The sequence below is a fragment of the Gorilla gorilla genome, chromosome 10 (genome assembly GCF_029281585.2).
Source record: "Gorilla gorilla gorilla isolate KB3781 chromosome 10, NHGRI_mGorGor1-v2.1_pri, whole genome shotgun sequence".
NCBI lineage: Eukaryota > Metazoa > Chordata > Mammalia > Primates > Hominidae > Gorilla > Gorilla gorilla.
Window position 1 is genome coordinate 73,315,290 of NC_073234.2, and position 13,564 is coordinate 73,328,853.

Genomic DNA, 13,564 nt, shown 5'->3' on the forward strand with positions numbered 1-13,564 from the left:
GGGGATGTCGGCTCCCGGATCCGCGCGCCGGCAGGAGCCGGCCGGGCCTGGAGGGAGCAAGCGGATGCGCCCACGCCCCCGGCCCGGGGATGGCGCGACAGGGCCCGGGCTCCGGGGTGGGGCTCGGCAGAGCTCCTGACAGCTCCGGGGTCGGCAGCGCGGGAGGGGGGAGCTCCGCCGATCGCCGCTCATTCCCGGCTCGGGGCTCCCCTCCACTCGCTCGGGCGCCGCGGGGCCCGTTCGGGCCGCCCGTCGCCGCCCCCGCCCCCCGCGCGCCCGCCCGCCCGCCCGCCTGCGCCCTCGCTCGCCCCGCGCGCGTTCCTAGGGCGCCACCTCTTTGCGACTAGCTCACTTCTCCGGCAGGTTTGCCTCGGAGCGTGTGAACATTCCTCCGCTCGGTTTTCAACTCGCCTCCAACCTGCGCCGCCCGGCCAGCATGTCTCCCCGCCCGTGAAGCGGGGCTGCCGCCTCCCTGCCGCTCCGGCTGCCACTAACGACCCGCCCTCGCCGCCACCTGGCCCTCCTGATCGACGACACACGCACTTGAAACTTGTTCTCAGGGTGTGTGGAATCAACTTTCCGGAAGCAACCAGCCCACCAAAGGAGGTAGACAGACAGCTATGTATATATATGTGGGTTTCGCTACAAGTGGCTCTGGAACGAAAGCGCCTGGTTCGCAAAGAAGCTGACTTCAGAGGGGGAAACTTTCTTCTTTTAGGAGGCGGTTAGCCCTGTTCCACGAACCCAGGAGAACTGCTGGCCAGATTAATTAGACATTGCTATGGGAGACGTGTAAACACACTACTTATCATTGATGCATATATAAAACCATTTCATTTTCGCTATTATTTCAGAGGAAGCGCCTCTGATTTGTTTCTTTTTTCCCTTTTTGCTCTTTCTGGCTGTGTGGTTTGGAGAAAGCACAGTTGGAGTAGCCGGCTGCTAAATAAGTAAGTGCTGAGAGGCTCCAGAGAAATTTTTTTTCTTTTCAACTTGGGAGATGCCCTTGATGTTGAAGAGGCTTTTTGAGAGCGGGCTAAAAAGGGGGAGCGGAGTAGTGCGGGGAGATGGAGAGTCCAGACTGACACTCGGGTCCCATTCCCTTCTGTCGCAGGTCCCGAGCGCGAGCGGAGACGATGCAGCGGAGACTGGTTCAGCAGTGGAGCGTCGCGGTGTTCCTGCTGAGCTACGCGGTGCCCTCCTGCGGGCGCTCGGTGGAGGGTCTCAGCCGCCGCCTGTAAGTGCCCCATCCTCCCCAGGGCGCCGGGTTGGGGAGGCCAGGGGGAGGGGCTGCCAAGCTGGGATGCTGCCGAGGGCTTGCAGCGGTCACCGATGCTCCTTGCCCGGGTTAGGGAGAGGGACCATCCCGGATACCTGCCGGGGCCTGAGCCCGGGTCCTCAAACCTGTCAGGAGAACTGGTTGATCTTCAACGGGAGACAGGCAAGAGACAGATTTTATGTGTGTTTCCATAAGAGGGAGCGTTTCACAGAATCTCTTCTAGGGAAAGATCCTCTGCCTCTAGTGGAAAAAAAAAAAGTTGGGGGGTGGTGGTTACTGTCAGGACCCAGGAAGCTTCTGAAACTCGGAGGAAGCTGAGCGGTCCTGGGGACGTATGGCCTGCGCGCTTGTATACATACTGGATGTGGGTGGCGGTTTGCGTGTGAAAAAGCAAAAGCCGTACATCTAATTTTATTATGAATGACATAATTTTAAGCATATAAAATAGGAACACATTACATAATAAAAGTGTATTATATAATAAAGTAGTAACAACTTTGCAGTGGCACGACTCCAATGTTAGTATTGATACAGTTCAGGAACGCTAGAGCGTTCCAAAATGAATTTTAGGTGTGGAAACTTTTTTTTCTTGGAGTTATTGCTAACAGTTCTTTAATCTGGAGTCAAATATTTGCATTATAGACTGAAAACTTGTATTTTGGCATTCTCACTTGGTGATTCTTTTAATGATAACTTCAACTTTGAAATAATCATACATCCAAGCACACCAGAGAAATATCACTATGTCGTGTGACTGAAAACTTGGAAGAGTGATAGAGTAACATGATCTTAATAATCTGTTGGACCTAGCAGTTCACTAGTGTGTATAACACCATAGTTGGGTGATCTTTAAACTGCAGACTCAGTGTTCAGAATGGGAAAACTATAAAGTTCGAGAATTGAGATGCGTTTGACTCTGGAGAAGGAATTAAGGCAAATTTTTACACTAACAATAAAAATAGCAGTATCTAATATTTACAGTCAGGTTTATGGTGCTTCCTTGTAAATTCCCGAGGGTGTACAAAAAGGCAACTGTTTTATACGTGCTCGTGGTCTATTATTATTAGAGGAGAAAAATCCTTAAATGAAATTACTTTAGACATGTCGGAACCTTGGCATCAAAATGAAAATCTATTATGAATCTCCTAAGGCAAATTGTGTAGAACATTATACCGAAGATAAGGCTGCATTGTATTCTTCAGATCAACGTTTTACCGATGTATTTCTGAAAATTGTCTTCAGACTTTTTGCTCATTTTGAAACTTGTGTTAAATTCAATAATTTGAAATTCATACATAAATAGAAATGAAGACTGAATTTTTAAAAGCACGCTTAAATACTATATTTATTTGGCTAAGAAATACTACCTTGGAACAGAGCCAATTTTTTCTTTAAAGTTGCTTAAGAAATACCTGTTTTCTCTTTTGAGAAACAGCAAATGAGTCACGATTATATACACAACTGTGGCATAAAAATACTGCTAAGTTGTCCTAAAGGCTATTTTTAACTCTTTCTTTGTTGCACCTTACAAAACACACATCAGAAACCATTTAGCAGCCAGCGACTGTTATAGTTTTGTTTGTGGGTGAAATATAATATTGTAGTTAAACACTCACACTCAGCAGATGGTTATAAAACTACCACAAAACATTCTCATAGTTAATGGGTAATAGATCATCACATTACAGGCATGGTTTTTCATGGAGGCTGAAATCATCAGTAGATGAAGATGTTTCATCAAATTATCATAGCCAAATGGAGTTTTTAAAAACAAGTCATTATTTTTGTCTTGCTGCCAAGTAACAGTAAATTTTGTGTGCTAGACAAAACATAAGTCTACCATTATGCTAAATCAAGCTAGTTTCTTGAAAGAAATTTTAACATATAATCAAACCATATTACTCCCCAGTTTTCACACCAAGTATTAGGGAAACTGCTTTAGAAGTATAGATTTTTTTTTTAACTAGATGCTAACTTTTAAGGGAGAGGAAATTACTGTAACAATAAGACTTCCTAAACCATGCAAAGGAAGCAGTTACAAATTGTGAGTCTTTTTGACCTGTTAATCCCAAAGATTTTAATTAATGGAGCTAGAGCATGATCAAGTTGGATACTGGGAAGTGAGGCCTATGGATCTTCTTGTGCAGATGAACAAGGCTTCTGGCAGGTGGCTATCTCTATGTTTAAGTTAGAGAAGGAACTCCACAGATTCAGAAACCTAAAACATCATTGGCTGATTTGCTTGGGAGCCAGACTGGGTCTATTCCATTTAATGAAAAGCATAACTTTCTACTGAGTCATTTGGGTTGGAAGGACCTTCTGGTGAGTCATCTTAACTCTAACACCCTAACCCTGTCTCTTGCATGTACCACAGAACTTTTGTTCTCAAACACAGAGTCCGTCCTTAGAAGCCTAGCATCAGTACAAGCATACTGCTTCTTCCTGTGCTGGAAAGGGAATTTCCATCACTGTTTTTATGCCCTCTGTTCCTTGATAGTTCCTTAGAAATTTAAGCTTCTTCCCTAAAAACTCCCTTGGAGTGATTTTTTTTTTAAAGGAGAAGAACTATGTTTGGGCTGAATTTAGAGTTATCTGTGATAAGCATTTCCCCCAAATTTTGCAATTTTTTTTACAATAATCAAAGGAGAACATGATACATAACCTACCTGTTTTTCCATTTTGGAGCTTAGGTATGTAAGTGTCATGTGAACCATAGTGCTATGTAATGTTTACAGACAAATTGAGTAAAAGACTATTATCGAGGCCATATTTACAACTTAAATATTTCAGAGTTATCTAAATTGAAAACATCCTTAATTTGAATTTATTACTCACTACCTGTGTATACCTAGTTTATACTGATGCCATTATATTCCTGATCCTCTAATGCAACTGCTTAGTGAGAGATTCATTCTTCACAATACTTTAATTGCAGAAGTTTTTGAAATACTAAGTAAAGTGTCTAACAGCATTTCCAATTTAGCATTTAAGAAAACTTGTGTTTTCCAAAATACTAACAGTTTCCCCCAAAAGGCAGATGAAAAGCTTTGTCCCTCATAAGCAATGTACTATTTTAAATTGAACAAAGCTGTGCCATATTGTAGGCTTTTTATAAATTAGAAGGATAGAATGATCACTGCATTTCCCAAGAGAACTATCCTGGGAAAATGCAGCTTGAGTTAGGAAGGCACCATGACTCACAGTTGACAGGCTGGCCAAGATGACAAGCACATATGCCCATGAGAAGGGGCATGAGCAATGGTGGCTTAATTAGAATAGACCAACCATTAAAAGTCTTGGTCTCAAGTTAAGCTAAAATGGGCTACACTTTATCCATTTGGAGAGCAATACAGAAGACGAGGGCTTCTGCCAGGAACAGAGAGAAATAAAAGCCCCCAATACTATAAATTATCAGTGGTTAAGAACTTCTTTTTAATGTGACATTTTGCTAAAAGATACTTATTAAACTGCAGTGCTTATGAAATATGCAATTATATCTGTCCTATTATTTTATAAATGTTATTAAAGGATATAAATACCTTGTACCAAAGCCTCAAACTTGTAGATTCTTAAAAGTTTCCAGAATACTAACTATTACCACAGAGTAAGTGAATTTTAATCTAGTCACATGTGGCACCTTCTAAAAGAAAGAGAGACTCCTTCATGCCTCATTTAAACCAGGCTCCTGTTAAATTCCTTTCCATTAAGTCATGTCTTTTTTGAATGAGCTACATGGCTTCAAGTCAGTCCACACACTAAAATACTAGAAGGTAGCTGACATTCTAGCTAGAAGGGCCAGAGAAATGATGACTGTATTTTCATCTCTTACTCTTTTCTTTGACTCATTCATCCAGTGATAATCCAAACTCTTGTAGTTCCTAAATTTGATGATGAAAATGAACTTTCGGGGCAATAGGCTTGATCTTCAAGGAAACTGATAAATTTCTGTCCAATCTGCCTATTATTGTGGTGGCTTGTTACTCTATGCCCCATGCATATACCCTGTACTCTCCTTACCGTGTTGCCTCAACACAGGAACAGGCTGGGACTTCAGCTTCAGCTTCCGCTTAGGCAGGAGAAAGGGTTGAGGAAATTAAAAAAGCAGTCTTGGCTTTAGAATCAGAAGACCTAGTTTTTGGAGCCCTGGCTCTGCCAGTTCTCATTGTGTAGACTAGGGCAAGTCATTTAACCTCTCTGCACCTCACTTTCCCCATGAATACAATGGGGGCAGTAATAATGCTATTTATGATTGCCATATTTCTCTGAGGAGTTAAAGACATTGCACCAACAAAGGCAACAAAGGACCCAGACAACATTGTTTCAGGGAAGTAAGAGTACATGGGATGTAGCCCTGGGAAACACTTTGAGATGCTTTTGAGAATGGGCCAGTTTGGAGGACTATTCCAACGGTAGAAATTGGAGTTAATGCAGAGTTGAAGCAGGCATGATATGACTGATTAACAGATGCAGTCCGTAAATATGGTTAATAATATACACAAAATAATAAAAGAATACGCAATGGACATTTAAGCAAGAGTTTGGGTGTTATCTAAAAGGATTGATAGAGAATTAGTTTATTCTTTCTCATGATATTTTCATTAGAGTGTCACTTAAATAGAAAAATCCTTTATATTTTTTCCTAGAGAATTTTAAGACAAAGAGAGCAAGTAGAAAAGTGAACTTCTCAACTAAGTAGTAAGGATCATACTCTCTGAAGTTCTAAATTAAAAAAAAAAAACATGAAGCACAGAAGAAATAGAATGAGCTCATTTAAGCACACAAAGAAACCCATTTTAAGGAGACCACCCACTACTTTACAGAAAAATACACTTACTCTCCCTCTCTTTCTCTCTCTCTCTCTCTGACGATTGGCCTTCAAATGTATGTTCTTGGTAGCCAGTAGTCTAAAAGTTAAAGTTCAGTCTGTGAATCAGATGGTTTCCTAGACAGGCTTCACTGCTCACTTCTCCTTCAGCCTTTGTTTGTTTTTACTCTTATGGCTTGCTGTTTCAATATTATTATTTTCTTAATGGGGCGTGTGTGTGTGTGTGTGAGAGAGAGAGAGAGAGAGGAGAGAGAGAGAGAGAGAGAATACTCAGGTAAAAGCAGCTGCCTTTTATTTCCCAGGCTGGGACTTCTAGATTTATTTTCTCAGCAGAACTCTGAAAAATGTGGAGAGATACTCCGTGGTTTCTGTCTATTTCTGATCATAACTGAATCATAGTGTTTTAAACCGGGAAGGAAGTATAGAAATCACTGTCTCTGACCCCTTCCTTTTATACAGTTGAAGCCCATGAGGCCCAAGAATGTTCATGTTTCCACCAAGGTCACAACCTCGTGAGTGGTAGAACTGGGACCATGAGCTGGAGCCTTCCAACTGCCAGCTCTTTCCTTCCCACTGGTTACCCTTCCCTGCGCAATGAGCTTGCTACCCATCCAGCTTGTGTCTTACGGTGGACCAACTAGAAAACTAAAGAAATTTACTCATGTCTTTGTTGTCTCTATCAGCAACTAAAATTTAACTGTTTTCTTCCCCTCTAATATTTTCTTTCAAAGCAAAAGAGCTGTGTCTGAACATCAGCTCCTCCATGACAAGGGGAAGTCCATCCAAGATTTACGGCGACGATTCTTCCTTCACCATCTGATCGCAGAAATCCACACAGCTGAAATCAGAGCTACCTCGGAGGTGTCCCCTAACTCCAAGCCCTCTCCCAACACAAAGAACCACCCCGTCCGATTTGGGTCTGATGATGAGGGCAGATACCTAACTCAGGAAACTAACAAGGTGGAGACGTACAAAGAGCAGCCGCTCAAGACACCTGGGAAGAAAAAGAAAGGCAAGCCCGGGAAACGCAAGGAGCAGGAAAAGAAAAAACGGCGAACTCGCTCTGCCTGGTTAGACTCTGGAGTGACTGGGAGTGGGCTAGAAGGGGACCACCTGTCTGACACCTCCACAACGTCGCTGGAGCTCGATTCACGGTAACAGGCTTCTCTGGCCCGTAGCCTCAGCGGGGTGCTCTCAGCTGGGTTTTGGAGCCTCCCTTCTGCCTTGGCTTGGACAAACCTAGAATTTTCTCTCTTTATGTATCTCTATCAATTGTGTAGCAATTGACAGAGAATAAGTCAGAATATTGTCTGCCTTAAAGCAGTACCCCCCTACCACACACACCCCTGTCCTCCAGCACCATAGAGAGGCTTTAGAGCCCATTCCTCTTTCTCCACCGTCACCCAACATCAATCCTTTACCACTCTACCAAATAATTTCATATTCAAGCTTCAGAAGCTAGTGACCATCTTCATAATTTGCCGGAGAAGTGTGTTTCTTCCCCTTACTCTCACACCTGGGCAAACTTTCTTCAGTGTTTCTCATTTCTTACGTTCTTTCACTTCAAGGGAGAATATAGAAGCATTTGATATTATCTACAAACACTGCAGAACAGCATCATGTCATAAACGATTCTGAGCCATTCACACTTTTTATTTAATTAAATGTATTTAATTAAATCTCAAATTTATTTTAATGTAAAGAACTTAAATTATGTTTTAAACACATGCCTTAAATTTGTTTAATTAAATTTAACTCTGGTTTCTACCAGCTCATACAAAATAAATGGTTTCTGAAAATGTTTAAGTATTAACTTACAAGGATATAGGTTTTTCTCATGTATCTTTTTGTTCATTGGCAAGATGAAATAATTTTTCTAGGGTAATGCCGTAGGAAAAATAAAACTTCACATTTATGTGGCTTGTTTATCCTTAGCTCACAGATTTAGGTAATAATGACACTCCTAGACTTTGGGATCAAATAACTTAGGGCCAAGTCTTGGGTCTGAATTTATTTAAGTTCACAACCTAGGGCAAGTTACCCTGCCTTTCTAAGACTCACTTACATCTTCTGTGAAATATAATTGTACCAACCTCATAGAGTTTGGTGTCAACTAAATGAGATTATACGTGGACTAAATATCTGTCATATAGTAAACACTCAATAAATTGCAACATATTATTTTGGTGTTTTTGGAACTAGTTCTGATTGTACCATCTACCTATCTATAATCTATCTATTTCTATCTATCTATCTATCTATCTATCTATCTATCTATCTATCTATCTATCTATCTAGGGGGGTATGTTTCTATGAGGCAAAAAGTGGGGCAAATATTAATCCCATTTTATAAAATAGAAAGCCAAGGCATTCCACGGCTAAAAGACCTGAGTAGTCCTTGGAATTGAAATAGGTGGCCCCAAAGCTGGATTTATCTCCCTGTTTTCTGACACGTAGACAGTGCTATGTTCGCCCTGCTTCTTTATCCATGCATTTCCATTGAAATGATTTTTTTTTCTTTTCACTTTTCAGTACAGCACTTCTGTGGGGTTTGAAAAAAAAATGGAAACAACAGAAGAACACATCATATGCAACTAATGATCTCATTATTTAAGAGTCCCCTGTTACTTCTTTAGTCATTTCCTTTGACTCTGCTACAGATAGGATTATAGGATGATGTTTCAAAGGGGACCTTGAACCTATTCACCATCATTTCTCTCTTTAAGCTGGCAAACCCATCATTAAATAGCACATAAAATAGCAATCATATGGGATAAGTAGTACAGCTTCAGTAATCAATGGGCGGTGGCACTAGAAAAATCTTGAGCACAGTGAATGACCTATCCTGCAAACATCTAATGGATCTCTAAAGGGTAACAAACCCTATAAATTCTGGCTTACTGCACATATTCAGTGTATTTTAAGATAGGATCCTAACTGTATATATTTATAACTAATGTAAGGACCCTACTTTATTGCCAAAACCTATTTTTATCCATTGTCTCATATATATAAACATGTCATATATATAAACATATATATAAACATATGTATATAGTAAACATTCAATAAATTGCAACATATTATTTTGGTGTTTTTAGACCTAGTTCTGATTGTACCCTCTACCTATCTATCATCTATCTATTTATATCTATCTATCTATCTAGGGGAGTATGTTTCTATGAGGCAAAAAGTATATATATATATATATATATACACATATATATATATACACACATATATATGAGTTATAAAAACAGAGGTATAAATAACTTTTGATGGATTTTATTTATTTCAAATTTGCAATGTTCTTTAAGTATCTGGAGAATTGATGAAAATTAACACTCGTCAATTCTTATGCCTGGAACTACCCCTAAGTTAAAGTAGGTCTAGTGAAAATTAGACAGTGGCCTAATCAAATCCAGACCTAGGGCTGAAAGAAATAGGAGGTTTCTGCTTTTCCTTTCTCTTCCCTGTTTGTGAGGGACATTCATGGAAAGAACTGTTTGGCAGCCAAATGTTGGCACTCTCCCAACACAATCCAACAGAGGTTCAGGGAAGAGTGAGGAAGTTTAGGAGTGTATTGATGAGAATGTATGGGGCCATGCAAGTTTTGTAATCCAGATGAAATCTTTTCAGAATACCTAAAGTTTTATAAGTGATAAGTCTTTTATTAACATCCCCTCCTTAGTCTTTTTGCATTATTACATGGTGAACCAAGAGGTCTGATGATATGGCAAGCATGAACTTGATTATAATACATACAATAGTTTGAAAAACAATATTCTTTTTTTTTTTTGAGACAGAGTCTTGCTCTGTTGCCCAGGCTGGAGTGAGATGGTGCAATCTCGGCTCACTGCAACCTCCACCTCCTGGGTTCAAGAGATTCTCCTGCCTCAACTTCCTGAGTAGCTGGGATTGCAGGCACCCGCCACCATGCCTGGCTGATTTTTGTATTTTTAGTAGAGATGGGGTTTCGCCATGTTGGCCAGGCTGGTCTTGAACTCCTGACCTCAGGTGATCCACCTGCCCCAAAGTGCTGGGATTACAGGCGTGAACCACCACACCGGCCAATAATACAGCATTCTTTTAGAAAGAACAACTGAGGTAAAATTGTCTATTTTCCTCTCACATGAACCATTCAGTGAAAAATATATAGCTTTAAACTGGGGGAATTATATTTTAGAATTTTCAATGCTTCAAACATGATATCCAGATACAGTGGGACTCATTTGTTAGAAATCATATCATTTTTGCCTTGGAAAATACTGATTTAGAAAAATATTAAAAATCCATAGTAAAAAGAGCTAGGACTGTAAAATGCTGTCATATGCACACACATATAGTAAACATACACATACACCTTTAGATCCTGTTAGGTGTTTTACTTGGCTATTCCAATACATGCCTCTGTTAAAGGAGAAATCAAAAGAAAGCAGAATGAGCAAACATCTGAGCAGGGTGAGATACATAGAAGATTTTTCCTTAGTCCTTTAACTTATTTCTTTTTCTTTCTTTCTGAGGAAATAATTGTTAAAAATCCTCTTCCTTCCCTCTTTGTGTTATTCTTAAACTCAATTCACAAAATACCATTTAGTACAAACACATTTAAAAATCAGTAAAGAATGCAGATTATTGAGTTTTGAGGTCATCTTTTTGGCTTTATTCATATCATCTATCCACATCCATCCACCAATTAAAATTTTAATCTTAAACTCTTCTTTTCTTTGCAGTTGGGAGCGATTTTAACATTCCCACCAAAACCATTGGTGAAGAGATCAATAACCTAAGACATTAAAACACTCTTAAATGTTCAATTTGCTTTTTCTGTAAGCAGCATAGAAAACCCCAAAATTGTTAAGAATATGCTGCTTTGTAGGTCTTACACCCATATACGTCTGCCATGTAAAACTCTGCCACAACTCTGACTGTTAATTCAATGACATAGCCAATCAAATTCCATTCTATAGTTGTTTCCTTGGGAACAAATACATAGACCACACAAAGAGAAGAGAAAGGGAGACAGAAAAGCAAAGAAAACTCCGCTAACCCATCTTAAAATACTGTCATTACAGTATTTAGATAGATTAGAAAAGGTGTCAGTTTCTAGTAACTTCAGAATAATAAAACAGACATGGTGATATGAAATACTGATATTTTATACTTTTAAATTAATTTATTCTTAATTATTCCCGCATTTACAGTAGACTTTCCCAATGCTAACAGAAAAATCCATTCAAAAACCAACAGAGTGAGAGACAAATGATTCTGTTTTAGTTTTGGCTTTGAAAACTATTATAAAATCCAATAATAGTTTCATTCATTAGTGTTTAAAGACAGCTAAAGAAATGCCAAATATCATATCATCAACTAAGATGGATATCATTATACCATCAACTCTATTTAACTACACATCCTTCCAATTGTTCCCAAAGTCCACACTTCCACTATCCTCACCACAGCCCACTATGTTGTGAGAGATTGTCCAAATGAGCACCTGAACAAAATAAACAAGCTTTGGATTGCCTAATTCAGGTGTCACTGGGGAATAAACTTCCAAGTGAATTGTATTTAATGATGGATGGTCCAACGTAACCTCATTTCCAAGTTCTTAAATTTGTCCCTTCTCTTCCCAAACTTGCCAGCTGGCAGTCTTGGAAAATTTTTCCACAGTCTCCTTTTTCTGACAGCATGATTGGAAACGCAGGCCCTTTTCCTTTTCGCACGTATGGGCTAAGTCATGTTGAAGACCCTGCCTGTAACAGAGGTTATGGAGATCCGGGTGGATCCCACAGGTACCTCTTGCAGGAGATATTTACAAGAAGTTCCCTGAATCTCTTTCCATTGTGATTTTGCATTCCTTAGCTTATATCCTTTATATTTTATGTTTTCATTTGTAAAGAAAACTAACCTGTTTTCTCCTTTTCTTTCTCTTCCTTCTTTTTGCAGGAGGCATTGAAATTTTCAGCAGAGACCTTCCAAGGACATATTGCAGGATTCTGTAATAGTGAACATATGGAAAGTATTAGAAATATTTATTGTCTGTAAATACTGTAAATGCATTGGAATAAAACTGTCTCCCCCATTGCTCTATGAAACTGCACATTGGTCATTGTGAATATTTTTTTTTTGCCAAGGCTAATCCAATTATTATTATCACATTTACCATAATTTATTTTGTCCATTGATGTATTTATTTTGTAAATGTATCTTGGTGCTGCTGAATTTCTATATTTTTTGTAACATAATGCACTTTAGATATACATATCAAGTATGTTGATAAATGACACAATGAAGTGTCTCTATTTTGTGGTTGATTTTAATGAATGCCTAAATATAATTATCCAAATTGATTTTCCTTTGTGCATGTAAAAATAGCAGTATTTTAAATTTGTAAAGAATGTCTAATAAAATATAATCTAATTACATCATGATTCAGAGAGTGAATTCTATCCTTTAAGATTTTTAGTAGAAGGAACATGATATGTTTTTTTAAAAAGCGATTTGAATACAATCTTAAACATAGTATGTTTATGTTGGTACACATTCCAAAAATTCTACATTAGCTTTTAGTTAAAAACAACTTAAAATGTATTTTGTCCAATATTTCAGTTCAAGTCAACAGCATGGCTGAACTATCTAGATGTCATTTTATAAAGTACATTCAATTTGAAGTTCAGACAGGAGTGGGCAGAAAAGAAGCAGAAAGAAATCAGGAGAAAGGATTAAAGACATTAAGTCCAGAAGGTTGGCCAGAGCTGGAAAAAAGGGAAAGAGGCCAGTCAGAGACTATAAGGCTGTAAATGTAAAGTGTAATTTAAGAGATTTTGCTCTTACTAGTAACAACAATATTAAGCATAAAAGAGCTACTTGAGAATACTGCCTATTAAGGTTCCTAACAGAAAGGAGAAAGACTCAAGTTTGGGAAATAAGTAACTGCTCATAAAGCTCTCAAAGGTGAGCATTGCTTTCCTGTGGTATCACAGTTCCTGGAATTCTAGTTGCAAACAGCTTGGTTGTGATGCCATGTGGAATCTCTTTTGTATTTTTTTTTAACTTTTAAGTTCAGGTGTACATACACAGGCTTGTTACAGAGGTAAACACGTGTCATGGGGGTTTGTTGTACCAATTATTTCATCACCCGGGTATTAAGCCTAGTATCCATTAGTTATTTTTCCTAATCCTCTCCCTCCTTCCACCCTCCACTATCCAATAGGCCTCAGTGTGTATTGTTCCCCTCTATGTGTCCATGTGTTCTCATCATTTAGCTCCCACTAATAAGTGAAAACATGTGGTGTTTGGTTTTCTGTTCCTGTGTTAGTTTCTAAGTATAATGGCCTCCAGCTCCATCCATGTCCCTGCAAAGGACAGTATCTCATTCTTTTTTATGGTCGCATAATATTCCATAGTGTATATGGACCACATTTTCTTTATCCAGTCTATCATTGATGGGCATTTAG

The 13,564-nt window shown here is 39.3% G+C and overlaps 1 protein-coding gene across 2 annotated transcripts; it reads left to right on the forward strand.

Annotated features, from left to right (window-relative positions):
- Positions 1-475: 475 nt before the first annotated feature.
- On the forward strand, positions 476-12,531 carry PTHLH (parathyroid hormone like hormone). Of its 2 annotated transcripts, none has more exons than XM_004052906.5 (4): positions 476-606; positions 1,115-1,237; positions 6,836-7,258; positions 12,054-12,531. In XM_004052906.5, the coding sequence occupies exons 2-4, from the start codon at positions 1,137-1,139 to the stop codon at positions 12,061-12,063; spliced, it is 534 nt and encodes a 177-aa protein (XP_004052954.1). In that variant the 5' UTR covers positions 476-606; positions 1,115-1,136; the 3' UTR covers positions 12,064-12,531. The 2 variants fall into 2 exon arrangements, with proteins under 2 accessions (XP_004052954.1, XP_018893562.2); XM_019038017.3 differs by lacking the exon at positions 476-606 and adding an exon at positions 758-950.
- The last annotated feature ends 1,033 nt before the right edge of the window (positions 12,532-13,564 follow it).